This window comes from Poecilia reticulata, linkage group LG3, assembly GCF_000633615.1.
Source record: "Poecilia reticulata strain Guanapo linkage group LG3, Guppy_female_1.0+MT, whole genome shotgun sequence".
NCBI lineage: Eukaryota > Metazoa > Chordata > Actinopteri > Cyprinodontiformes > Poeciliidae > Poecilia > Poecilia reticulata.
This window is the reverse complement of record NC_024333.1, coordinates 28570065-28596727: the sequence shown is the minus strand read 5'-3', so window position 1 is coordinate 28596727 and position 26663 is coordinate 28570065. Positions and strand designations below refer to the sequence as shown.

The window sequence follows — 26663 nt, the reverse complement described above, 5'->3', positions numbered from 1 at the left end:
GTGTGTGTGTGTGTGTGCGTGGGCGTACATGTGTGCACTTTATCTGTAATTAAGAGGAATGTGTTTGTCAATGACCACATTCACAACCCCACTTATCATGCAGATGATTTTTGATGAAGTAAACAATTTTTGTCCCTATAATAGTCGTGTTTATTTGAATTTGCGTGCCAMGTTTTGTAATCGGGACCTCAAATACCTCACTTTTGAGTGTGAAAAGGTTGTTTTTTGTTGTTGTTTTTTTTTTTTGCAAGGCACTATATTTTGATTGTGTGTGTGTTCTTTTAAAATGAAATATTTCTTGAAAGTTGCACAACACCAAAGAACATTACAATCAACACTAGCTTCCAGCTTTGCCTTAATGAGGCACCTGTCCCCAATACACAAACTCCAAGTAATATATCCAGCATCTCAAGAGGAGGCCCATTGCAGCAGATGTTGCTAAAGTTATATCTGCCTTCTCATCTGCCTGTTTTCTTGGCAGGATGCTCTATTCCAACACACACACACACACGCACACACACATTCACACACAAATGAACAAACTGGGGGAAGTGGCTCTGCAATGAGGTCTGACAGGTGCGCTCTCATGGTCCACTGTCGCTGCATTCTCTATGAAGGTTTGCACTCATGAAGAAGCAGCCATGTAGGCAGACAGGCAGGTGTGAATGGACAGGTGTGTGAGGAAGGGACAGCTGTGAGGAGAGGTGTGAGTGGGCAGGTGTTCCATTAAAGAGAAATAAAAAGGAAAAGACGGAGCGTGAGTTTCATAGAAAAGTAAGACAATTACAAAAAAAATGTAAATAAAAACATAAGGATCCAGACCATAATTAGAAATAATATTTAAGCATTTAAATGGACAAGACGCATGAAAATGGAGCAAAGAAGAAGAAAAAAAAAAAAAAGAACAAACAGATGAGATCAGTCAAAGAAAGACAGACTCGGATATAAAAGCACAGGCAGTGGTGAAAAAGACAGATCTCCAAATGAAAGGACATGGATTGACCACTAAAGAAACCAGCAGTTTTAAGGCCGTAGCAGCAATTAGTGTGTGTTTTGAGTAGCGCTGCAGTGATGTCCAGCATTGATCCATGGAGGCTGTGGCAGGCTGAGATAAGGCTTACCATCCCCCAGGGAATAGCCCTGAGCGAAGGGGACAGAGGAAGTGGAAGAGGAGGAGCAGGAGGAGGAGGAGGAGGAGAACTGGAAGGAGGATTCTGGTCAAGTTAATGGATGAAGGGTAAAACCGAAAGATAGAAAGGAGTTGACCCCTTTATCCTGTCCTTTGAATATCTTCCTTACTTTGTAGTTTAACTTTTGATTACTTCTTGTAATCTATGGATTTGGTTACAGCAGTATTACTAATAAGTAAAAGGTAATCCAGTCTTGGAGTATATTTCAATGTTTTGAAAAAGTGTTATTTTCTAAAAACAAAMCAAAAAAATCTGCAATATGTTTTTATTCTCTCCTTCCCAAAAACATTCATTCTACACTTAATTTAYGTTGAAACTTCATACGAACCTCAATGCGAGTTTGCTAAAATTCAAGATGCATAAAACATTAGTATTTGACTCAAAATGACAGAAATAAAAACCAGCAAACAAACATAAAAGAAGAAGTTGATCAATTTCCCTTCCTAATGTTCRTCTTTTACACGTGTCACTTTTCTCCAGGCTTCTCCACGCTGTCTCTGGCAGACCAGATGAGTCTACTGCAGAGCGCATGGATGGAGATCTTGATTTTGCGCGTTGTGTATCGCTCACTCTCCTTTGAAGACAAAGTAGGAGGCTTCGCTTTTTCTTGCTCACATGAAATTGACAGATTCCAATCTAASTTGTGTCGTTTTTCCTTGCTCCTTTACAGCTGGTGTATGCTGAGGACTACATAATGGACGAGGACCAGTCGAAACTAGCTGGCCTTCTGGACCTGAACAACGCCATTCTTCAGCTGGTCAAGAAATATAAGTCTATGAAGCTGGAGAAGGAGGAATTCGTCACTCTCAAGGCTATCGCGCTGGCCAACTCAGGTTTGAAACTGTTCACTCGTAGCTGTTTTTCTCTCTCTGCGCCCTGACGTCTGTCTGCTGAGAGCGAGTTAATCCCAGGAATCCAGTTTATTCCCGTGGGGCTCATTTAGGATGAAACACCAGAGCCTGATTTCAATACCATACATACAAACACACAAAACAACACCTCTGTGCATGTTTGATGGAGTATGCTTACACATAAGGGGATGGATTTTGTTGTTGTTGTTGTTGTTGTCAAGTTTACCACTTCCACTGTAACTGTCACCCACATTTGTCTTGTCATACTCCAGTTGTCACAAGTGCCGCTCAGGCCCACACATATTTTATGCATGCATACTCACAGGGGGTGTAGTACAAACATGCACAGACGTGTTCAATCTGAATTCAACCCCCCAAACAAAGTGGCAATCCCTTTTATAATTAGCATAGTCGTCTCTTCAGATGCCTGTTAAATAAAGTAAAATCATTAGGCTCCCGAATCTGTCGATAAAGGCCCGTCTCTGATGTGTCCAGCTGCATCGACAGCTGACTGACACACACGCGCTGCCTCACGCACACACCTTCTTCCTCTCGTGACCCGTCTTTTGAACTTTGTCTTGGAAGCCAGCCAGCTCTTCAGTACTCTTTAATTACAAGGGGGAAGCTGTCAATACAATGTGTTTAAATGGGAGAATGTACTGCAAGCGCTTTCAATGGGTGAAGTAGAACCCCTTTTGTATGTGTCAGTCTTCATCTGTGCTCACCAACAAACCAAACATTTACACATAAATTTATAAACTAGGGTGTTTTTCATTCATCTTTCTGACATGGTAATCAAAGGAAACATATATAAAAATCAGGAATGTGAATCTAAAAGTAATTTGAAATAGTTCTCTTTAACAGACAGAGTGCACTGGTTTAAAAAYCAGTGCACTCTGGGTGCTGTGTTTTCCAGTAGACTTTCTGTGAAATTCTCCTATTTGTCACATCTTGGGTGCATCTGTGCTTCCTTACCAAATGGTTTTTATACACTTTACTTTTAAAATATGTGGAATTTAATCTAAAAAAGTAGTTGATGTTGGAGACAAGGATGATTTCGGTGCCCTGCGTCTTAATTCGATTCAGTTCATTTGTACATTGGCAATTTACGACAAACATCAAATCAAACATTAATCAAAAAAGCAAATTCARACTGAAGGAGTCCTAAAAAAGCACCYACTTCTAGAGTCTAGTTGTATATTAGCGTGACTGTAATGACAGGCTGCTAAACTCTGCAGGAAGTTTTTTAAATTTCACCACTGATGTCYGTATACAGTAAGAACTTTGTATCTTTGCCCAGACTCTAACTGCACTCCRAGACAACAGAATGCTAGCATTAGCATTTTGAAGGGCACTGACACTAATTAATTCGCAGGATGCTAATCGTCTGCATTAATGAAGCCAAGCCTTAAGAAATGTTAGCAAACGTGCCCCACATGTAAAGAAAGCTAAACCGGCCATGGGAAACGGGAGGCACATGTGTGTGTGTGTGTGTGTGTGTGTGTGTGTGTGTGTGTGTGTGTGTGTGTGTGCGTGCGTGCGTGCGTGTGTGCATGTGCGTGCGTGTGTGTGTGCTCCTGCTTGTGTTTTCCCTTGTTTATGTGTGAATTAGTTCCATGTTAACATGTTCACTTTTAACAGCCTTATGTGCTTGTGCTCATTAAAGTCTGCTGTTTTACTTGAGAGGCTACAGCAGGTCACGGCACAGGCAGAAGCCACGTCTATCAGCTTAAACTCTACACTAATAAAAATAATGTGAAACTCATTAAATTTCCATATAACTTCATCCCGATAAGTACTGGCTGCATATGAGGAGGGTCCTCACTTTAAATGAAACGATAAAGAAAAGTAGAATTGCTTTTTATTTTTTTTATGGAGTTTATTAATAGTACTCCTTTACTGACTTGTCAGCAGAAGCTATGTCCACATAACGAAATGTACGTTCACTTAATATTTGGCCTGAAATTATTCAAAAAATAATAATAAAATTTTGATCATACATTTACCTCGCTCACCTTTTTTTAATAAATTCATCCGCCTCCTCCTTTCTTTACATCCCCTAAAAWTACAAAGAAACACAACAGCTGATCTCAACCCAAAAATATGATGGACTGAGCTTTCTATTGATCCCAAAGAAATCAGCCCGCTGACCGCTCTCCTCCTGCATACTGATGTATGTATTACCCTCCCTAAATTCAGCAATGCGTAATTCAGTGTGTTTGTGTGTGTCAATGCGCAAATCTTTGTGTAAATGTCGACTCGTTTTGTCTCTTTGAGCATCATCGTTTTTATTCGTTTCCTCTGGTTTTTAATGTCAGTGATCAGGTTCCTTTGGTTTTATTCTCTTCTATTCTCGTATTTTAAGTTGTTGTTTTTTTTTAAGTCTTTACGATGTGTTTTTAAACTTGTGTGCATGTTAATGTGCCTCTAGTGAGTAAAAGCATAATATTATGTGGAAAGCTGGGTGTGGTATAAGTGCAGTGGCCATTGATAGTTGACTTGTAATTATTATTTAACATGCATGTAATCATTGATCAGTACATTGATCGGAGGCTGTGAGCCAAAGGCCAGCTCACATTAGGACTTTGCATCCCAAAGGGGCGATACGGAGCATTATTACTGAGACAATCTCATCCTTTACTGCTATACGTCCAAACACACCAAGAGAGCGTAGACGTGAGCAGCTGCAGATTTTTCCACACACACACACATACACACACACACAGAGAAACTATGTTTGCTGTTGCTGCATCTCTTCATCGTTTCAAGAATCTATCTCTTTTCTTATCCTCCCACTCGTCTTTTCACCTGTCCATTCATCACACCCACAGGCGCACCCTTCGCAGACATTGAGAAAACTAGTGTCTGGATTCATGTGATGGTAAAACTACAGCCATGTTTTTAGTTTTAGTAAGAAACAAGATGTGTGAAGGCTACTTAACATTAAAACAATGTCAGTTAATGTTTTTGTTTCAGTGCCACTAAAAATCWGATTTTTGACTAAATGCTTAATAATCTGTTTCATACAGATTTTTATTTCAATTTGACCGTTTTAAAGTCGCTCAAAAAATCATTTGAATTTCTATTTGCTTTTTAAGTCAGAAATATAAATCCCAGATTTTGTATTATACCATAAGCAGAGATCTGTTGATCGTATGAATTCACATGTTTGCATAATTGCAAAAAAAAACTGCGGGGAATGATTAGCAGTTATTTTATGGAATTAACAGCTCATAGGTAGGAAATGACGAAGAATTAAATCTCTTCATCGGGACTGATTAAAACAATTTGTCGACAGATTGCCAGTTTTCACAAATATTTGATGTATTTTTGCCACCAAAACCAGCAAGACCAGTTTTTTTTTTTTGTTTTTTTTTTCATTGTACCATTTTAGGCATCTCATCCCATGAAATGACAACGTATTGTCTTTATAATTTTATTCTGACATCGACTTTTCCTCTCTGTCCAGACTCCATGCACATTGAGGATGTGGATGCGGTACAGAAGCTCCAGGATGTGCTCCACGAGGCCCTGCAGGACTATGAGGCTTCCCAACACCAGGAGGATCCCCGCCGGGCCGGCAAGCTGCTTATGACTCTCCCCTTACTCCGTCAGACCTCCACCAAGGCTGTGCAGCATTTCTACAGCATCAAGCAGGATGGGAAGGTCCCAATGCACAAACTCTTCTTGGAGCTGCTGGAAGCCAAGGTCTGAGGGCGGGGACTGGACGGAAGGACAGATAGACGCCGGTCTGAGTGACTCGAGCTACATGTCAAACTTTGATCAACAACTTCGAATGACCTCTTGTTCTTTTACATGCAGATACTCCTATACTTGCAGACACAGACGTGCAAACACACACAGATATGTTCTTAAGAGCTGTTGGCTGACACATCCCCTGCAGAATCGATCAAAACCTGACACCTGAACCCTAAAGCACTAGTTGTTGACTTGAGGAGCGTTCACTGGAACCTTTTTTTGATGAAGACAGGGACAGGAGGACTCAACCCTACAAACGGCCAATGAAAGACGACAGGTCAGAACAGGCACTCCATGGCAGTTATGTAACAATTACCAGAAATTCAGATTGTGACAGAACATTTATGCATCAAATAACACTTAAAATGTTAATGAAAGACAACTGAGGAAACATAACAGACAATAAAACTCTCCACGTTAGTCCTGAAAGACTCTCAGACTATACCCACGTTTTCTTTCCACACTCCCATTCGATATAAAATAAATTTTTTTTAAAGTTCAACACGAACTGAGTGGGGGGGAGGGGGAGGGGGAATCAGTGCATAGAAAATACTGACATTTGTCGTAGGTGTACATGTACAGAGAAGTTTGGATGGATGGACTGAAAGAAAAGAAGAGGATATTTGCCCTGCCAAAGAATGGAACCACCCATTCAGAGGATGCCAGCAAACTTTACAGTCATAACCCCAATCTGTTCTGGTTTTAGGTGGTTTCCAGTCCTGGACCTAAAAAAAAAAAAAAAAAAAAAAAGAAAGAAAGTTTGCCCTCTGCTTGTCAGTTTTTCTTACGGTTGTTGCTGGGTTAGAGCACCTAGGACCAGGAATGGAAACAAACACTTTAGACATTTTCTGGTTTTCCATGACTCCCTTTTTTCAGTAGCACCCGAGTAGCTTCTGCTTCATGAAGACGATTGATTCTAGTCAACCAAAATTGTCAGCTGTGTTTGTACTGTTGATGAAACTTAAGAGCGATTAAAAAAAAAAAAAAAAAGAAAAGGGCAGCTAGACAACACTATTATCTGTTGGCCTATAAGACTGCATTTGAGTCTTAACACTCGACTTGTGTTGATATTCAACACCATAATCAGACTTGTGAATCAAAACTGTCTTCCTAACAAAAACCTTTAAATAGTTCACATTTTCCTTGGAGGTAAATACTCTGTCATTCGCCCCTCTTGTGTTTGGATATTCGTTTGAAACATTCTTTAGCTGTTTGGGATCCGGGGTTGCAGCTCTCCACATACAGCATCAGTAGCAGTGTCACTCTCTCAGTGTGCCATTAGAAACGGTCTGGCCCAAGATCACCATCCACACTCCACAGTCTCGCCTCACTCCTGCACTCGTCACCCTAAAGTGTTCGCGACTTCCAGCTCATTTCTTGCGGCCGTGTCTCGTGACTCTCTCAAGAAATGTAGCAGAAGATTGAGACAGAAGGCAAATCAGCTGGAAAGGTTTGCTGATTAAACTAACTTAAGAACAACTGTTTTTGCTTTAAAATAACTTGTCTTTTTTTTTTTCCTCCTAAAAAAAAAATCATAATGGTAATACCAATATAAGTGTAAATATTTTCATCCTGTATATGACGTATATCCCAGCTTTGTTTTAAATTTAAAAATGATCTTCTCACAACCGAGTAAGTCAATGTCTTTTCTTTTATTTCCATCAGCCTGACCACTGTCAACATTATCACATATATGTAACAAATATCACAAGTAATAATGTGTTAACAATTCAGTTTGTCTTAAAAACTCTGAGCAATAGTGGTTTTTAATAGGGGGACGAAGGGCATTTGGACGAAGTCTGCAATATTAACATTTTGTGCCAGTCTCAAATTTGGGGAAAAGATGTATTCAATGGAAAAAAAAAAAATGCTGCTTTTCTTTCTCTGTAAAACTTGTTATAAGCTGTTGGAAGACACTCGACTCTAAATTTGGTAAAGACTGTTAGCTGCAGGCAGTATGGACCAGCAATAGGATAATTCAGATTAAAGTCGCTACATAAAATGTTCTCGTCATCTTTGTGGATAAAGTTGATCAGATTTAGGGAAGAGAGTTTGTTTGGGACTCACAAATAAAATATTTAGTTTATCAATTTGCACCAGTAGGAGGATGTATTTGGGTTCAGCTGTGAAACCTCATTAAATCAAAGTTTGTTTGGAAAAGCAACGGTGCTAACTAAATCAAAACATCCGTCTGATTGAATGCCGTGTTCATACCACTTCCTGTTTGCTTGCTGTCATAGACTGTATAAAAGTGGTTCTCAGAGGGTTGGCCCCTGTAACATCACCAGTTGATTTAAAGGGCTCTTTTGTGTTTCAACTCAAGTTCATCACATGATGCTTTGGTAATCATTCGAATTGCAATTAAAGCGTAATTATATAATAGTCATCAATGCTAAACTATAGAATTTGAATGTGAAAATTCTATGAAAACAAAGTTTTATGAGGTTACAAATACGATGTAAAGATTTTGATATGAACCCTCTTCGCCATTGGAAATTAGATTTCTTTGGCTTGACAGTCGATCCTTATACAGTCTATGCTAGCTGGCTTCTTTCTTGTTAATGGACGGTTAAATCGAAAGTAAAACTAACAGGATCAGAAGGAGTGAAGATAATAAAAAGAGGCATCCAGACAAAAGGGAATGGAAGAGTTTATCAAATGCATTTCTACTAATATTTATTAACGTGCCTCCTTCCTGTCTGGCTAACTACCTAATTAGCTTGTGACTCGTCTTTTAAATCTGCCTCATTAGCTTGTGTATAAACTGGACTGTTAAGGCCTTTCCGAATAGTAATTTAAGATGTGAATATCTATCTAAGCTAAACTGTAGCTTTAAATGGCTTAAAATGAGGAACACGTTTTTATGGCAGTAATCCTCATGTATTTTGTTAACTGTAAAGAACATATTTCATGTTTAAAGTCACATAGTTTCTCTTGAAGAAAGAATCGGAAAAGGGTGGGAGACCGTTGGGTTTTACAGTTGAAGCATACATAACAGGTAGACAGTTGACATTTACTTCTTTTTTTTTTTGTTTGTTTTGTTTTTACTGTATGTAATTTTTAAAGCCAAATAAGAATGCCAAAATATCTATTGTAGATGACACTGTAATCTAATGTAAAATTGCAACATTTCACAGCTGAGGAGTGCAGCAATTTAAGTGTAGTTGACCTCTAACAACACATGTCCTGTATCAACCATCAATATTTTTAGTAAGGGGCATTTCCTCTACCTTCTTTAACCCTGCTGTATATTGTAAATTATGCAGATTATAATTCTAACATAATACATTTTATTGTTAAAACAAAAAAAAATCAAGAAAAACGAATGGGGGCGGGGGGGGAACAATGTAGTTCAGCCTGTGCGTTTCATGTTTGCTGTTTTTTCTGTCAAGAAAAAGAGTTCTCTCTCTTTGATCAGCTTCCGTTTGTAAATCGTCTATGATTTCATTCTTTTCTCCTCTGTTGAGTCTTTTTAAGATGTTGCTGTGTACTTTATCTTGTGGTGATTTGTGCTGTGTGCTTCTTCTTCTTTAGACAACAGAGTAGAGTAGAGGCCATGTCRTTTGTCTTTCTGTCTATCAGTACTTTGGGGTCTGGGCACTGGAGTTGCTAAAAATGAACCAAACATGACATAAGGCTCTTTAACTTGGCTACCACGATCAAATTACAGCATTCATCTCTACCCAGCTATACATAATTAAATATCAAATATCTAAATGAAGAAACTGATCATTTGTGTAACATTCCTGTAGAATAAAATATTCTGTATATCTTTAGGTAAATAAAGCTGAAATAAAAGGACATTTGAGTAATTCGTAGGTGGCACTTTTTTGATAAATTCACTGTACATATCTGCCCTCTGTAAAGCTCAGCTCAGCCATTATTTTTGCCGTTTCAAAAGAAAAATAAGAAAAACCAACAAAAAAATAATATTTTTTTTTTCTTTCCCTAATAAAGAAACCCAATTATCTTCTCCAAAACATCCATGACATTGTGGACACATGGTACAGTCCAGTAAAATTAAACTCCAAAATACATATTTAAAATCACACCATCACCAACATTGCCATCTGTTGTTTTAAGAGAGTAAAATTAGCAGAACACAGATAAACGATTTATATGTTAAGCTCTGAATATAAGAGTTGATTTTTCCTGTTTTGGTTGTAAATTCTAATATGTCTGACCACTGTCCCCCTGCAAATTGTGTTGAATACTCTCCACTGTACATTATACCGAACAAAGGATGGAAGATTGGTGCTCTCTTCCAACTGTTCTTTGTCTTTTTGTTGCTGTTTTTATTTATTTGTCTCTTGTCATTAGTGTCCCTGTGAACTCCTGACCTATTCAACACACTGAAGGGTGTTTAAACTCTCCGAGGTGATGAACGCTGAACTGAGTCTGTGTGCTCAGAAATGGTTTACGCAGATGACACTTATTCCGGCCAGGGCCATTTTGGATGACTGAAAGAAATTATCCTCTGAACTCAGAGGCTTTGTCCAGGTTTTGATCTGACTTACCGCCACAATTTGTGTGGAGGGGAGCATTTTACCTTATGCACTTTTTTTGTTGTTAGGATTGAAGACAATGTAAGATGACGAAGCTAAAGTTGCACATTTCTTGTGTTACCTTGTATAGCCAAATGATGATATGTCTTTTTATTAGGATTCTGCATTTAGAAGTAATCTACAGTATTACAACCACCAAACCTGGTGTTTCCACAAGTAACAATCGAAGGATTGACTGTCTAGGGATTTTTCTGGTGGGCTTCTGATACCAAGAGTTTGACCAGTTTGCACTTTGGGTAACATCTTATTGCCCTCACTCGACGCAAATACTTCATTTTAGAAGAGTTTAAATGGAGCAAAGGGGAAACTGATTGACCCATAGTGGCCAGTCATGGCTGACTGTCCCCCTTGGCTCCACCTAAAATCTACAAAGACCAAAATTTAGCATCCTGCAGCTCTACAATATTTGTCATTTAGTTATATTTAATCCCAAAATGTAACTGCCACTTGTGCTGCAGCCTGTCTCCAGTCTGAATTTGCAAAAGTGGGAATATTTAACGGAGAGAGAAACTTTTGGGGGACAAAATAGATGCGCAAGGATAACCAGGCGCCTGAGTGGTGATGAATTACTGACAAGAGAAGACCGTCTAGTATTATTAAAAAACATGTCTGTAGATTTTAGATGTGCTTCACATCAATAAATAGAACAAAAAAAAAAAGAAAAACAATAACCTGTATATTTTTGTGACGTGTATCATACAAGTGTGCTCCAACAATAATGTTCATTTGTGTAAATGTATTTATTTCACATTGTATATATTGTTCATTGCAAAAAGAGAGACCTATGATTCTGTAACTTAAACTATTATGGGTTAAAACATTACGTGTTACTCCAAACTATGCCTTTCAGGATTATTACTGTAGAGCAATATCAATTAAAACCAGGCTTCCAGTTTTGAAATCAGCCTCCTGTCTCTGATTTTTTTTTTTTTTTTTCTAAATAATGATTTGCCACAACTACAGTATCGGCAAATAGAAAGCAAGCTATGCTTCTGGTTGTCAGTTCTGCAAGACAAGACTACGGCAAGCACTGAGTTACAGAAGTCGATTTATAGTTTTCCTACACATGGAAACTTATTTCATTTAGAACCACCAAGTAGCCACATTTGGCTTTGTAATGTCACAAAGCCAAATCTATATAACCAGGTTTCAAACAGAAAACTAAACACTCACACAGACTACTTTTCTTTTCAAGAAGTACACATACAGACTGCATGTAGGCAATGAAAAGAAAAGTGAAATCAGACAGGAAATGGGGTTCCCCTTAAACTGGCTGTCCGTTCGTCATTCTCTGTGACAGAAACTATCAGACTCAGTTTCTTATGCTACTTTAGATAACCAGGTTATATCTCTGTTTTAATGAGTTTCATTTCTAAACTTCGCATTGGTCGTGTCGTTTTATTTCTTAGTCTCTCGTTCAAGATCACACCTTTTTGAACCGATGGCTCCCTCGTTTCCCCCCAGCCCCTCCTCTCAGTGCCCAGCAACAGTAAATGGGATGCAGAGGGCAGATATTTAATGTAGCATATAGCCATGAAGGGTTTTAAGAAGCTTTCTCCCTAACAGGGGGGAGCCCTGACCTGCGGGCAAATATTTTTCAACTAGATGTCATAAGAAGATATTAGTGGAGCGAATCATTTTTTATAGCCTTCTTGCACACTTTCTTCTCACTCTTCGGTTTAAGTTGCTGCCCGCTCACTCAGCCCTCCGCACAGATGTTTTATTTTACTTGGTTGCCTTTTGGAGTTCATTTGTTTTATTTTATTTTTGATTGATTATTATGATATAATAAAAGCTACTTGAGCATTTCGGCTGCTACGGGGCTCTTATCGTTAACCTTGTGGAACATGTGTTAGAGTGGGTTCCACACGCCGCATCGCTAATGCCCACTTTAACTCTTTTTTTTATTTATTTTTTCCCCCCGCTGCCCTCTGGCTTCATCTGGATTTCTCCTTGCACCTTCGCTTCTCCAAGTATCTTTTGTGTCTTTTGCCTGCTTCTGTGTGATCTCTTTGTTCTGCATTATATATATATATAGTGAAAATGATTTTTCACTTTTTTTCTTAAAAATTAAAAAATAACATTGAAACGGGTCCAAGAAGACAAGCCCAGACATCTTTGTTCTTAGTGACATTTTCCAGCCCATTTTATCCTAAGAGGCATATTGTTGAGCTGCCATACCACCTCAGCTGAATCCTTTCAGCGCAACTAACCCAACAGAGAAAGACAATTATATTTTTGATCTTGATCTTTTGCTCATGATTCTCATCTTAAGGCCATAGGTAAAGGCTCAGTTATGAACTTTACCACAAAAAAAAACACACGGCAGTTTCCAGATTACCGTGACGACACCCCAGCACATCTTTCTGCTCCACAAGACATCCTTCAATCAAGATCAGGRGCCCAATAAACCTGAAGTCTTTTGTTTGAGGCAGCAAGTCCTGAGCAAAATGCATCTCATCCAGCTGCTGATATGAGGAGCTGCCTTCCTGCTGAGTGGCAACGTATGTGGTAACTTCCAGCCCTCTGTGTTCCTCTCATGCTTTGACATCTCCAAACATTATTCATATTTGACCAAATAAACCTCTGGGAGCCTTGGGCTACAAGCTGACAACTCTAGTGGGAATGTTTTTATTATTTCTCCAATATCTTTGTTGATCTTTAATCTGCCTCTACCTTCAGTTACACATTTTTGAGTGGTGTCTTCATTTTTATGTTCTTTTACACATGTTCTGCTGCAAAGCTGAGTTTATATTGCTACATTCTCCAGAAACCCAAAATTTATTATTTATATTTAATGTCAAAGCTGTCAGATTATCAGCTTTATGTCTTTGTTAAAACAAAAAACAAAGATCCGATTTGTCTTGATCCAGAGTGAACAGGATGAGTCGCGAATGGTGTTCATTTCTGTTTTAGGCTGTGTGACCTGCAAGGTCCTAATGTGTGGCAGGTTGGCACTAACAATATGAGTAATATTTTAGCTCACTGTTTTAGAGATTTGAACTCCTCTTGTTCAACAGAGAACACATAAAAACACTTACATTTTTAGATCTGGATATTTGGAGGACAGCGTGAGCTTTGTGTGTCTGTCTTCTGCATGTTCTCAGGTGAGGTGATCATCGTTATCAATCCATAGACTGATGCACTTGTACATTTTCATCTATAAAGCTGCTCTTTGATTGTTCCTGGAGTACTTATGCCTCTGTGAAAGTCTGTGACAGTCCAGTCACAGACTTTGTTCTCAGGATTTTCTTTTCCTCTGTGTCATATTCGTACGATCAAAATTGGAGCACCCATCAGAAACTTGAAATATTGATTTGATTCCCTTTATGATCATTTAAATTTCTTTTAAAAGAACAAAAGAGAAATTTGCACTCATCTTAAAGTCTTTTTTAATTAAGTCCAATTGTTTAATTACCTCTAATGTTATTGCGTTTTTGTTGTAAATTTTTTGTTGTTGTTACTTTTCTCCAGATAGGTCTCTCTTGCAAACTAGGTCTTGGGTCTCACTGGAACAACCTGCATAAATAAAAGTTAAATGAATAAAAACTAAGAAATATCATTGTGGATATCATTTTAGCACTACAAATATTTTCATACTACTTCAAATATTTGAATGTGCTCACATGTTATTGATGCCTTCAGTTTGGTGTCTAAGAAAGAGTGTCCACTGCATATTAAACCCACCATCTATCTAGTGGCCACTGGTGGGGGGATTTAAAGTGCCACTAATTCAATGGACAGTGACACGTCAGACTATTTATTAAAGTACACTAACCTAATAAATGGCCCATAGAATGGAAAGTTAAAACATTTACTGTCCTGAGAGAGAGATTGAGAGCAATATATACAGAAAGAAAGACAAGAAAGGGGAAGAGAGAAAAGACAGAGAAAGGGGAGAATGAGAATAAATGACCCATCGTATAGAGTTAAGACATTAAAAGTGCAAATAGACAGCTGACCCTCATCTATAGCTTGCACATGCAGCACAAATGTATGCAGTCACTAAAGCCACTTTATACCTTATGTGATAGAGAGAGGAGGAAGAGAACGAACCAAGTGGGAAAGGATGAAGAATTGGATTACCTCAAGAACATGGGACTGTAGTAAAATCATTGAATGCAACTCAGTCACATTAACATGGGAAAAAAAAAACATTTAGAAAATTACCAGAATTACTTCTAGTACATTTCTATAGGATAGAAAGTACAGAGGTTTTGTGTTTCTGTGTCTTCCCAGTTTTTTCATTCCACAATCAGTCAACGCTGGCGGCATCTTATGCTGGAACTGGTTCTGCTGGAGTTGTTGTTTTTTATGCTAAATCGGAATCATTTACTTCCACTGTTGCCACATGCGGGCTGCACAGTGGCGTAGTTGGTAGAGCTGTTGCCTTGCAGCAAGAAGGTTCTGGGTTCGATTCCCGGAGTGGGGTCTTTCTGCATGTAGTTTGCGTGTTCTCCCTGTGCACGCGTGGGTTTTCTCCGGGTACTCCGGTTTCCTCCCACAGTCCAAAAACATGACTGTCAGGTTAATTGGCCTCTCCAAATTGCCCCTAGGTGTGAGTGTGTGTGTGCATGGTTGTTTGTCCTGTGTGTCTCTGTGTTGCCCTGCGACAGACTGGTGACCTGTCCAGGGTGAACCCCGCCTCTCGCCCGAAACGTTAGCTGGAGATAGGCACCAGCAACCCTCCCGACCCCACTAAGGGACAAGGGTGCAAGAAAATGGATGGATGGATGGATGTTGCCACATGCTTCCTCAAGAAAATGACTGCAAATTGACTGGGTTCCTTAGAAATAAAACTTTTTATACGCTGGCATTGCAAACCGAATTTTTTAAGAGCTAGCTATAACTATTTAAATAGGAATAAGTGTCATTGGATTTGAATCTGTTACTTGACTCAACTGTATTCTCTAGACCTACTTGTGTGGACATAGAGCGTCTTGTAAAATGATCATTTTAGTGTGAATTGGCATTACTTATGAACTATTTTGAAATAAAATAATTACAACTTTTTTCCACACTGAAATATTTAGACAATTCAAAAGGTAGGATATAAAAATAAAAGTCTTGAAAAACGCATAACAAAGAAACAAACAGAAATATTTTCCCTCATTTAAAACTTCAATGAGTTCCCCAATAAAATTAAATTAATATAATGAAATTTGCCTTTGCCTAGCTTCCGGTAATTTCATAACTAAGATGTAAATCTTTTTATTATTTCATAATGATTATATTTTAATTGTTTCTTTTCAAATTCTCATCCTGTCAGTAAAATATGCTTCACTTAACCTTTTTTCTTCTTTGCTGTTTATGCTCATTGTTCATCCACTGACATCTTGCTCAGTCTTTATTCCAGTGTAGTTTAAATCAACATTTTTGTATCAGTTTAATAGGCCAATTGTCAGGGGAGAATTTAAGTGGAGATAGTTTCCAAAACGCCCCAAGCTACTAATGCAGCTTTGACAGGGGAAAGGTGATTGGCATAGACAAAGTATATGTATGTGTTTCTGAATTTGCTGCTGGATGATGATATGTGTATGTGCATTGTCAAGAGAGGCAGGAGGTTAATTCAATCCTATAGAAAAGCAGCATGGAGGGGATTGGGCAGCAAAGCCCTGGGGGTGTCACTGGCCTCAACCCCAATAGGGGGCAGAAATCATGCCCACACACACACACACACACACATACACACCAAAATATGGACTGAATGTCTGGAGGCTGCAAAGTGTGGAACGTTAAGGGAAAGCCAAATTGTTTTTAAATCTGGGTTCTGGAGCATTTCATTTTGGAGCCGAGCAGGGTAAATGATGAATGTGGATTAAAATATATATACCTATTTATAGAAAACGCTGCATAAAACAAGGACAAGAAAGACGAGGACATTCAAAGAGACTCGGTGATAGAGGGCAGTAACAGGGTTTCGGGGTAGAGAGAGGGGAGACAGAAATGGAGTGCATGGATGGAGTGGTACTGGAGGAGAGAGGGATTTGTGGGATAGGTTCATAATTATAGGACAAAAATGCCTGAAATAGAAAGTATGTAGACAGCAGTGTCACATGGAAGTGTTTGACGGGGAAAATGAAGACATGGACCAAAAATAAAACCTGACATCAGCACAGCAAACAATGTGTTGACTCAAAATGGCACATTTGCCAACCATGCATGTTGTGTGTTTCCGAGGACTGACGTATAAGCCTATTTAAAGAGGGATTCTGTCATTGTGTATGAAGGTTCATAGAAACATACATTTGATTATGCAACACTGTCCTGACCTGAGCAGATAAATCAAACACATGTAGGTCAGAGAGGAATAATTAATGGATAAAATTGGTCTTAATTGTCCTTGTAATGGTTATGGTTTTGTTGTCATACTGAGTATGTGGCCTATATATGTTGAGAATGTTTTTTTTTTTTTTTTGGTTGTGTGATAACCTTTCATGTTAATGTAATCTTATAGAAATATTGTGTACAAAAAGCTCAGGTGTTGTCATATTGGAGAGTTTTTTCTTCTTCAGAAAACGTCGCTTTCAACCATATGGACATCTGCAAATTAAAGAACATATATGTTTATTTTAGAATTTCTTTCTTGGTCCGCACCTTTTCCGTCCCTTCTGAAATTAAATTCACTTCATTTGCACTGTGGGGAGTGAAAATTGTGTTTGAGTATCTTCCAGTTTATAGAACTTTGGAACATTTCTCAGAGGTGTAAAGAAACATCATAAAGGACAATGATTCCAAACGTGGATCAGATGAATCATTATGATTCTGGAATGGCCTCTACGCAATTGAAAATTTATGGTTGATGCTTAAAAGATGTTTCTATGGCATAAAACTATGCCAGTTCCTCCCAGAAACGTTCAAATATCCAGCCTGTAGTGATGGGTCGGTCGCGAACGTTCCGACTCTTAGAATCGATCAAGTGAACTACGGGTTGTCACCGAGAGCCGTTCTTCTTTCTAAGGGGCGGGGCTACAAACAGCAGCACAAGAGCACACCACAGGACAGGTGGACAGAGAGGAGGAAAGGGAGAGAGAAACAAAACGAGAGGGAGGGAGCCTTCTCCCCATGTTTTCCTCGTTCGCTGCTAAGTTCTCACTTTCAAAGCAACAGAACTTTGTTTTGATCAGCTTGTGGCCAATCAAATATGAGGATATGGGATCATACCATTATGTGAAAACAAAAAGGGGGATGGAAACAACAGTCATGTTAGACCAGTGTTTCTCAACCTCATGATACCTTTTCAAAGTATCATGGAGTCACTGAACACCACCATGACATTAACACTGACATGAAAAATAATATTGAAGAAATAAACTTATATATATATATATATAATAAATTTGCGCCGATCTATGTTTTCGCATCCACCTGAATAATGTGTAGTTGCGCCACTGCCTACTGTCAATGTTGTACCAGCATTGTATCATCCTTATATGCTGCAACTGTTCAAAGGTTTTATTAAATAATATTAATGTAAATGATAAGAGTATGTAAACTTTTGATTACCACTATATATAGTGGCATGTGTGTTAACATGTATTAAATTTAACCTAAAATAGAAAAAAAAAATGCAGGGATGCAGCAATTTATTCATTTTTTTCTAATCAACAGTGAGGGCAAGGATGCCCCCATACATATTCATGCTGCTCTCAGGAGTTAGAGCCACATCACATTTACAGCCAATATTTACCATATTAGTCTTAATGTTATTAGACTAGATGACACAATTTGGATAAATATGAATCATGCACAAACAATTAAGAAAATCAAGCGATGTTAATAGTGGGACTGAGTTTTAAGCTGTTTCTCTGATGGCTCTTCAGTCTGTGAAACTGACTGTGCCTGGCTGAATAAATTAGCACAATCAATGTGGGACTTTATTCTTTGTCTTGTGGACACACTACTTACAAATCTATGCAAATGTCTTGTTAAGAGTGCATAAGAGGAACACTTCTTGGATAACAAAGCTCTCGATGATCATAGTCCGACGCCATGGCGTAATATTTTCACCCACTCAAAACACAGAAGGAAAGAGATGGGAAACGTGATGAAAGTTTTAAAACAGAAAGATTCCTCGTGATTTTATAAAAATCGCCACCTGACTTATTTGAATGTTTGTTTTTAAGAAAATGAAAGGATATGATTTGACAAGGACAACGTTGCTTTGATCCACTTTGACATGGACACCGATTAGATGCATGGGAAACCTTCAAGAAAGGGTCAGATTTCTTTAAATATTGATAAATTGATGAACACATTTCAAGTGGAAACTTTTTAACTAACTGATCTGTCACATTCTGATCTCACATCCCCCGCTTTCCACTCTCCACTTTCTTTCTACATCAGTTTAGCTTTCATCTGCTCCCTCCACTACCTTCATTTTTTTCCCCACCTCTTTTTTCCCTACCTCTATCCTAGCCCCCAGCCACCGCCCTTCTCCTTCTTTCCCCTCCCTTTGCTRCTCTCTGCCTGGTATTGATTAGAAGGCAAACCTCTAATCTCCTTAAGGTCATTAGGAACACTTAATTAAAACCTAGTTAGAATGCCTTTGTTCGACCAAAGCAAATTGCAGCTGTTCAAACGAGATTAGTRTGATAACGTAAAAAAACAACAACTGTCAACTGAGAAAAGAAAAAAAATAAAAATGTCTTAGCAGAAATGTTTACATAATTAAAATGCAGAGAATCTGAACACACATTGGCACCTACACTTCTGTGTTTCTGTTTGTGTGGTTTAGGAAATGGAGAATTATATGCATCTGTGAAAGCAAGTGCAAGAATGTTACCTAGGGAAATTTATTTGAGGTGAAGTATAAAGGAAAAGGTCTAAAAGAGGGGAGAGTTCAAGCATTTAAAATTCATTGCTAATGTTCAGTTTACACTGAAAAACATAGGCTTTTGCTGATTTAAATGCAAGATGAGGTACTTTTAAAAAATAGATACTTGAATTTAAATGTATGCCTTGTGAAGAGCTAATTTGTTGMTTTAATCCTAATGGAAAACAATTTTGTAGCACAAGAACAAAAGCTACAGACCTTGTAAAGAAGACAGCTGAAACTGGTAAGCGAGAGTCATTATCTACAGCGAAGGACTCGTACTGACATGGACTGAAAGACAATTTAAAGAGGAAGAAGTCACTAGTCCAAAGCAAAACATGGTTTTCTAAATAAACAATGACCCTATWGTTCTAATAGTTAGAAATTAGTTGAAACAGTAAATAAAATATTTAATTATATATAATTTACTTAACTGTTCATAAGATTAGTCAATAATAGACTTACACTTAGTAGCTATAGTTTTATTTTAAATGTCTTCAGATGCTGTGCAATTAATTCTGATTGTGAAAAACAGTCTGATTGCTAAACTGATCAAGTGATTGAAAAAGGTTGTGACAGGGTGATAATACATTAGGGTGATTTACCTTACAGATAAACGTTAAGTTTAGGAAATGTGAAGATGCAAATAAGTTTCTTCAACGCTTTTTTTTTTTTTCAGTGGCTGCGGCTGATTACCGTTGCTTAGAGACGGAAGTAGCTTTCGTCTTTGGTCCTGAGAGCCACTTGTCTGAAACCCAGACGTGTCCTACGTAGGTGGGGGGAAAAAACATTACAAACCATGCAGGGGGGGGAGAGGCGTGGGTGGGTCATTATTTGACWCGTATATTATTGTCTCGCAGTTTCAAAGCAATGTTTTGGCGTTCTGTTTTTGATGCAAAATGGATAAGACGCGCAGCTTTCTCCCTTTCTGCTCTCAAGTTTCCGTTACCCGGTTCTAGTCAGTGTAACGTTGCAGCAGCGTTACCGTGCGCCCGGTATCCTGCCGCCTGTTGCGCTGCTGGGCAGATGGCAGCACGAAGTAATCTTCTTAATACCGCGCGCCGCGTGTTGTGAATGAGAGACGTAAGAGGGAGACAAAAAAAGAGCAGCTTCAACAAGTTCAGTTGTGCTGTCATTCACTTCCTCCCCCCCACCTGTCAACACCGGGCGAAGTAATTTTACTCATGTTTTGAAAGGACTACTTTTTGGGGAGCGGTATCTGTTAGCGGTGGCGGACAGGTGTGCGGGACAACCTGTTGGGGGCTTTCTGTCTTTGACTCACGCCAGAACAAGTTGAATGYCTGTCGACGCCGCACTTGTGATGGGGAGAAACGTTTGTGYRGAGTGTCCACAACAGGTAAATATCCTGAAGCTACTAYATATTTAGAATGTTTGAGTATCTGCATAGATTTACAAGTTTGCTCGGCATAGAGAACAGTATGCATTATTAGATACATGGGAGGCTTTTCTATTTTCTAACGGACTTTACAGCCAAGAGCCATGGCCATGTAATATAACACTTCAGATGACTACACGGCTGGCCTCTTTTTTTGTGTGTGTCAAAATGTGAAATTGAAGCTGCAAAGTATTGTAATAAAGAGAGCTTTGGCCTAAGCCTCAATTTCCAACAAACTTATTTGAGAACCTGTTTAGTTGGATAAAACCTGGGGGCCAGATGCCAGAGGAAAAAGGGCATGTTTAATTCAATGGAAAATGAAGAAAAGCGAGAGGCAATGTAGCAGTATCAGTTGAGCTGTGCCTCCATCAAGCTGTACATGATAGTGTGGGCTTTGGCCAGGGAATAGCCTGCATGGCATTTCACTCTCCTCAGATTTGTCTGATGTTGGATTTTGGTCTGACCAGTTCTCTTTTTTCCTCTTTTTCCAGATAGTGAAATCCTACCTATCATGTGAAGGCTTTGGTTGCGGTTTTCCTGGGTGTGCGGGTGTGGGGGTGAGGGACAGAGACCGTGTAACAGAGGACTAATCTTGGTAGCTTCACCCTAGGGGCACTGGCCTCTAAAAATGCCCCTGTAACCCTGGAATCATGGAACCATGACAGTCATCACTTATTCAAACGGTGTGGGGAGACTTCAGAACAAAATTTTGGTTCTTGAACATCCCTTGGCCTGTGAGAAGGTTCCAGAACCTGCGTCTGAGATTCTAGAACCTGGAACCACGGTGGACTTCTTAAAGATTCAAGAATGCTATGGGGTCAAACACATAAAGAGGACTGAGGAGAAGAATGATATYRGAGAGAAAAGCATTCGAAGAAAGTTCCAAACGATGGCCAGAGGAATAAACAGTGATGGAAAAGAACATAGAAAAGATGTAAAAGGACGTCTGAAGTTTGTTAAAGGAGAAGACAAGAGTGAAACAGACCTCATGGGTGTGTGTTCATGTAGAGAAAAGAGTGCAATCCTGCACAGAGAGAAAAGGATCTATGCCAAGCAGATCTGGCTTATTTTTTCATTATCTCATCAAARCATCAATGAAGAAAAAATTAGGATGAATTTCCTCGGACTGAGGTGGCATAAAGTGTTGCCCTTTTTGACACTTCTTTTCCTGAGCTTCTATCCTAAACCTGCTTCATCACAGGTAAGAGTGTTTTTAYAAACAGTGTCTACACTGATGTAGTCTGTGTTAACTATGCCCAGTATCAGACTGATGCTTGTTCTAGGACAACAAGTTTAAATATTCTGTCATATTTAGGTGTACCAGYATTTTATGGCTGTGATCACTTGGCATTTTGGGAACTATTATTAAACAAGCGAGACTAAACAAAAAAACCCCAACAATAAATAAAAATCTAAGCCCAGAAATKATTTTGAATAACTCTCTTGTATGGTTCCCTTGATGTTCATTAGCTGCTGATGTCATTAGGAAAGTATATGTTAAAAAAAAATCAGTTTTGACACACTTTCTACTGCTTCTACAGGGGCATTTCCCACGAATGGAGAATATTGCAGCTTTCAAGCCTGTGTCGACCTCGCCGCCTCGGTCCACCTGTGGCGTTCCAGAGCAGAGAAGCTACTGTCAGTCACCTTCCTCACAGGATGAATTGCATTTGTGTTTTCAAGCCATGTGTGTCCAGGAGTGCCCCTATAGATCCTCCACACCACCTTATGCCCCACTACTGTTAGCCGCACACAGGTAACTGGTTTTATTTGTTCAAGAAGTTATTGCAGTATTATTTTTCTATTTGACTTGTTTACTTCTATGTAGAATCGGTATCTTTCTTACTAGGTGTATATGCATCGGATAAAGTACCAGTGGATGTACTGCAACTAAAAGTGCTTGATCTTAAAAATCACATTGATTCAACAGAACTCTACAGTTAAAAGAAAATGTATTTATACCTTAATAGAGCTCTTACATTATTGTAAATAAGTTACGTTTATTCTTTAATCACTATTCACAGACTCTGTTACAAACTGCTGGACAATCAGAGAGTTAAAACAAGATTATAGAGACAAAAACAAAAAAATAATCCAGTCAACAAAATTTTCAGAATAAAGCCTGGTTAGACAAAAATGTGTTTAGGTACTTGTTAATATTAAACCCTTTTAAGGTTCCTGTATTGACACATGTAAACCTAATTCTACCAGGGGAACCTGTGTAACCGAAGACATTGTTGACACTCGTCGTGGGACTCARACAGAGGCTGGAAGCACAACAAGTTCGGATGGACTTTCTGTTGGACCTGCCAGTGTACTGTTTCAGCCCAGCGAAGATGGATGTCTGGTCACTCCTCCTTCACAGGCAGTAGGACCACGTGGTTCCCTCACYTTGGCAGTGTGGTTAAAACCAAGCTCCACTGGAGAAATGTAAGTTTAACGTTTACAAGTTTTAGTTATCCAAATGTATTTGCCAGTTGTGTAGTTTAATAATTTTTTTTATGCTTCATTTGGATAGATTTAAACATTTGCTGTTGTTTATTAGGAGCTGAAAAAAATTTTTCATGATTGATTTAAAAGAAAAAAACACACATTTTCTGAGTTACATGTGTTCTCTTACAAAAAAGTGGCCAATCCATTTCTAAATTTACACATACATAGAACATGTTTTGATGAAATCTAACATTTGTTAAGCCACAGTGCACAGAGAAGTGTGCAAAATCTCTTAAAAACAAAAGCTTCCATGCTAAGTGACATTGTTTCTAACATATTGGGTTTGGGGGGGCGTTGCTTTTGGAGGATACACAACTTTTAGTATGCGCTCCACTCTGAACCGACTAATCAGTGTGGCACTTTGACGTAATGGAGGGATTTCTTGAAAGGTAAACTGCATCAGTTGACATTTTGAGTCAACTATCAGATAGCGAGAGTGTAATGGCCGTGACCAGAGCTCCTGTCCCTGAGAGAAGAAGGCTTACACACAGAAGGAAATGTTTCACTATAGAAAGTTAAATGCAGTAAATATGAATAAATTACATCCTGAAACTATGAAAGCAGTTTTAATGTAGAAAAAATCTCTAGATTATTTTCTTTATAATTGTGAATTGTACAAACCTACCAGTTGGATTTACAAATGATGATGCTGATCATTCTCTTCAYTCAGTTTGTCTGTTCATAGGAAACTGTGTCATTAAACACTGCTGGGGTTTTGGAGTCCTTGGGTAGGTTTATATGATGCTTACTTTTCTGGCTGCTGTTTCTTTATTTTATAGGTCTAGATATTTAAGAATGAACTACAAAGCAGTTTTTAATATGTGTTTGATGCAGATCATGTGTGAAGCATAAAATAGTGTAAATGGAGCAGCCAATTAAAATCATGGTTCTGATTTTTTTTTTTTTCTACAGAACTACCTTTAAGAAGGTATGAATGTTCCCCAGCTTTGCTCTACCTGGAAAACCTTTCTTTTAAGAAATATTTTTTGTTGGGAGGTATCTTTAATAGATGATGACATACAATTGTCTTTGTAAAACCCCKATGAGATTTAATGGTTTATGAAATATTTCTTGCATGAGAACACAAGGGTATATTTGAGATATATTGTGACACATCCTAACCTCTGAGCAGAACCCTACTTCAAACTTTTCATACAACTTTTCATACTTGCATGAGATATTGTATGCAATCAAAAATAGCACCTTACTGTTTTGGAGATGTTTGTGAAAATGAAAACAGTCTGAAACGGATCTCATAAGGAACATGTAATGCCTGTCCAGGTCAGTATCGCCGTCAGGAAACAACAAGCTGTCATGTCCTACTTAGTCTGCTTAAGTGTTGGAGAAAGGGAGAGTGGTATGTCCTAGGCCAGCCCAAAGTGGTGCACAGTTACAAAGGCTCAGATCARCTTTCAATCAAATACACCAGGGTGTAGACCAGGCAAATGCATGCAGAGATCTGTTGACTTTATTGGCCATCATGTCTATTTTTCTAATAGCAATCAATGAGGCTCACAAGTCCCCCCTCCCCCCCAAATACACCTTTTCTTATCAAATCCGCAACATCTGGTGCACCTCAAAAACATGTTTACATCAACATTTATGTTTAATTCATTTGACATTTACTTGCCACCAAAAAAAATGCTAAAGGATGCTTTATGTTCAAAAGTAAGATTTGTCAGTTTCAACTTYTTCTCTACATATTCCACTAAATAAAATTTGGAGAATTTTTTTGTCCTGTACTGAATAATTTTTTAATGAAATTGGTAAACTATTTTGTAAATCCATATACAAAACCTTTTTTCTAAATTCTTGTAGTGCTTKTAAAAATTTTACAATTTGTTTAGTGTCCCAACTTTTTTGGAATCCGGTTTGTAAAATAAGTGCAAAAAGTAAATRAATGACGGTGTTGCACTTGTAAACGAATGGAAAAGGAAAGGCTTTWAACTTCATATATTTTAAGCTGGAACTGTCCAGTGAGATGACATCAAAGGCGAGTTGTGTTTATTCTGTCCTGAAATGATTTACACTCAGAACTATGTAGCTTACCTACTGGGTTGTTGTCTCTTTATTATATGAGACAGTTCATGAGTCTCAGAGCAGGAGTCTAAGTCAAGTTTCAAGTCTTTAGGTAACAAGTCAAAGTCTAAAATGTTTTGCTGTATAGTGTGATTCGATCGAGTTTCAGGTTTTACTCATTGTATTTACTCTTSCTCCTTGATTTGGTTATTCTCCAGAAATGTAAGAATTCAAATATTCAGATAAATGCTACTTTCAAACAAGATCTAAAATTATTTAGTCAGCTTTTTCACCAGTGCAGACTTAATGACAAATGTATTTTTTTTTCTGATAAGCTGAATTATCTAACTGTGGTTTGATAAATTTAAACCACAGTTTGATCAATTTAGCTTAAAATGAAGTGTAAAATTCAGACACAATACACTAATGGTGGCATACTGTGTTAATGTATTGGCTTCTGTTGCTGTTAGTAAAATTGAAATGGGATTGCCTGATTGCTGCATTTCTCTGTGTGTTTATGAAGTCGTCTGTCTGGGGAGTCAGATGATGGAAAACTCTTGTTGTCTTGGCCTGCCGAACATGACACCTGTATGGCTGAATGCGTCTCAATAGAGTCATCTCTCCCCCTCTCACTCCCTCACTCTCCCTGCCTCTGTTATTCTTGCTCTTGYTGCCCATCATTCTTTTGTTGTACAGATGATCATGGCTGCTATCAAAGAAGCCAGATGAAAGGAGGTCTCTGTCTTCACCTCTGTCCATCGCTCCTCACCCCATTTCTTTGTCTCGTCCTCTCCCTGTGATTTCACATCCCTCCCCTCATTTGAACAATGGACAGAGCTAACCACCTGTTCTTACAACTCATACAATTTATTACATCAATGCTGGACTCCCAGCAGCAGATTATGCCAGATTTTTTATCTTGTYAAAGTATTTTTATTAGGGGTGCACAATAACTTTTTTTAAACCAATACCAATAGTAATATTCTCATTCCAAAGGCCTACAACTGATAACATACCTGAAAATAAGAAAGACTGGTGAGCAAAAATGAAAAATGTCAGGTTGTGACATCAGAATTATTTCAAATTATTTCTACAATTCAGAGTTGTTTCCTCAAATTACACTGATGCCACTTGAACTCTGTGCAGAACATGTCCATACAGTGTGATAAAAATTACACATTGACCACCGAACATGTTATTGATGCTATTCATTTCAATATCGGACCGATAATAATGACATCATTATTTCCTGATATCACACAGATAATTATCAAAGCAATTATTTGTTCCACCCTAATGTTTTTAGTTAGGTTGTACAGTAATTATTTTTGCTGCCATCTTGGGTTGTCCTGCCAGTACAGGACAATCCAAGATAGTAGAAGAARAAGCTTATGGCATTAGTGCTGCTTAACCCTCTTCCTCACCCTCTCCAAAAAAAAAAAAAATCCAAAATATGTTCAGCATATTCTGGGGTTTGTTATGTCTGTTATGACTTTCCTGTTCCCATTTTAAAAACAAAAATGGGAACAGGATCAAGTCTGATMAAAGTTTCTCAATACTTTATTTTATGTTGCT

General features: G+C 38.4%; 2 protein-coding genes across 6 annotated transcripts in view; both read left to right on the top strand.

Annotated features, from left to right (window-relative positions):
* The window catches only part of esrrga (estrogen-related receptor gamma a), a 98936-nt gene extending 87667 nt beyond the window's left edge, over positions 1-11269 (top strand). For all 5 annotated transcript variants that reach the window (XM_008405751.2, XM_008405746.2, XM_008405748.2 and 2 more), the window contains exons 7-9: positions 1671-1777; positions 1861-2023; positions 5511-11269. In XM_008405751.2, coding sequence (XP_008403973.1) covers positions 1671-1777; positions 1861-2023; positions 5511-5755 — 515 coding nt within the window. In that variant the 3' untranslated portion in view covers positions 5756-11269. The remainder of the gene's footprint in view (positions 1-1670; positions 1778-1860; positions 2024-5510) is intronic.
* An 8737-nt stretch (positions 11270-20006) lies between these two features.
* Positions 20007-26663, top strand: part of ush2a (Usher syndrome 2A (autosomal recessive, mild)) — a 195365-nt gene continuing 188708 nt past the window's right edge. Inside the window, exons 1-4 of the mRNA XM_017303876.1 lie at positions 20007-20537; positions 21068-21777; positions 22118-22332; positions 22788-23006. Of these exons, the coding sequence (XP_017159365.1) occupies positions 21235-21777; positions 22118-22332; positions 22788-23006 (977 nt within the window). The 5' untranslated portion in view covers positions 20007-20537; positions 21068-21234. The remainder of the gene's footprint in view (positions 20538-21067; positions 21778-22117; positions 22333-22787; positions 23007-26663) is intronic.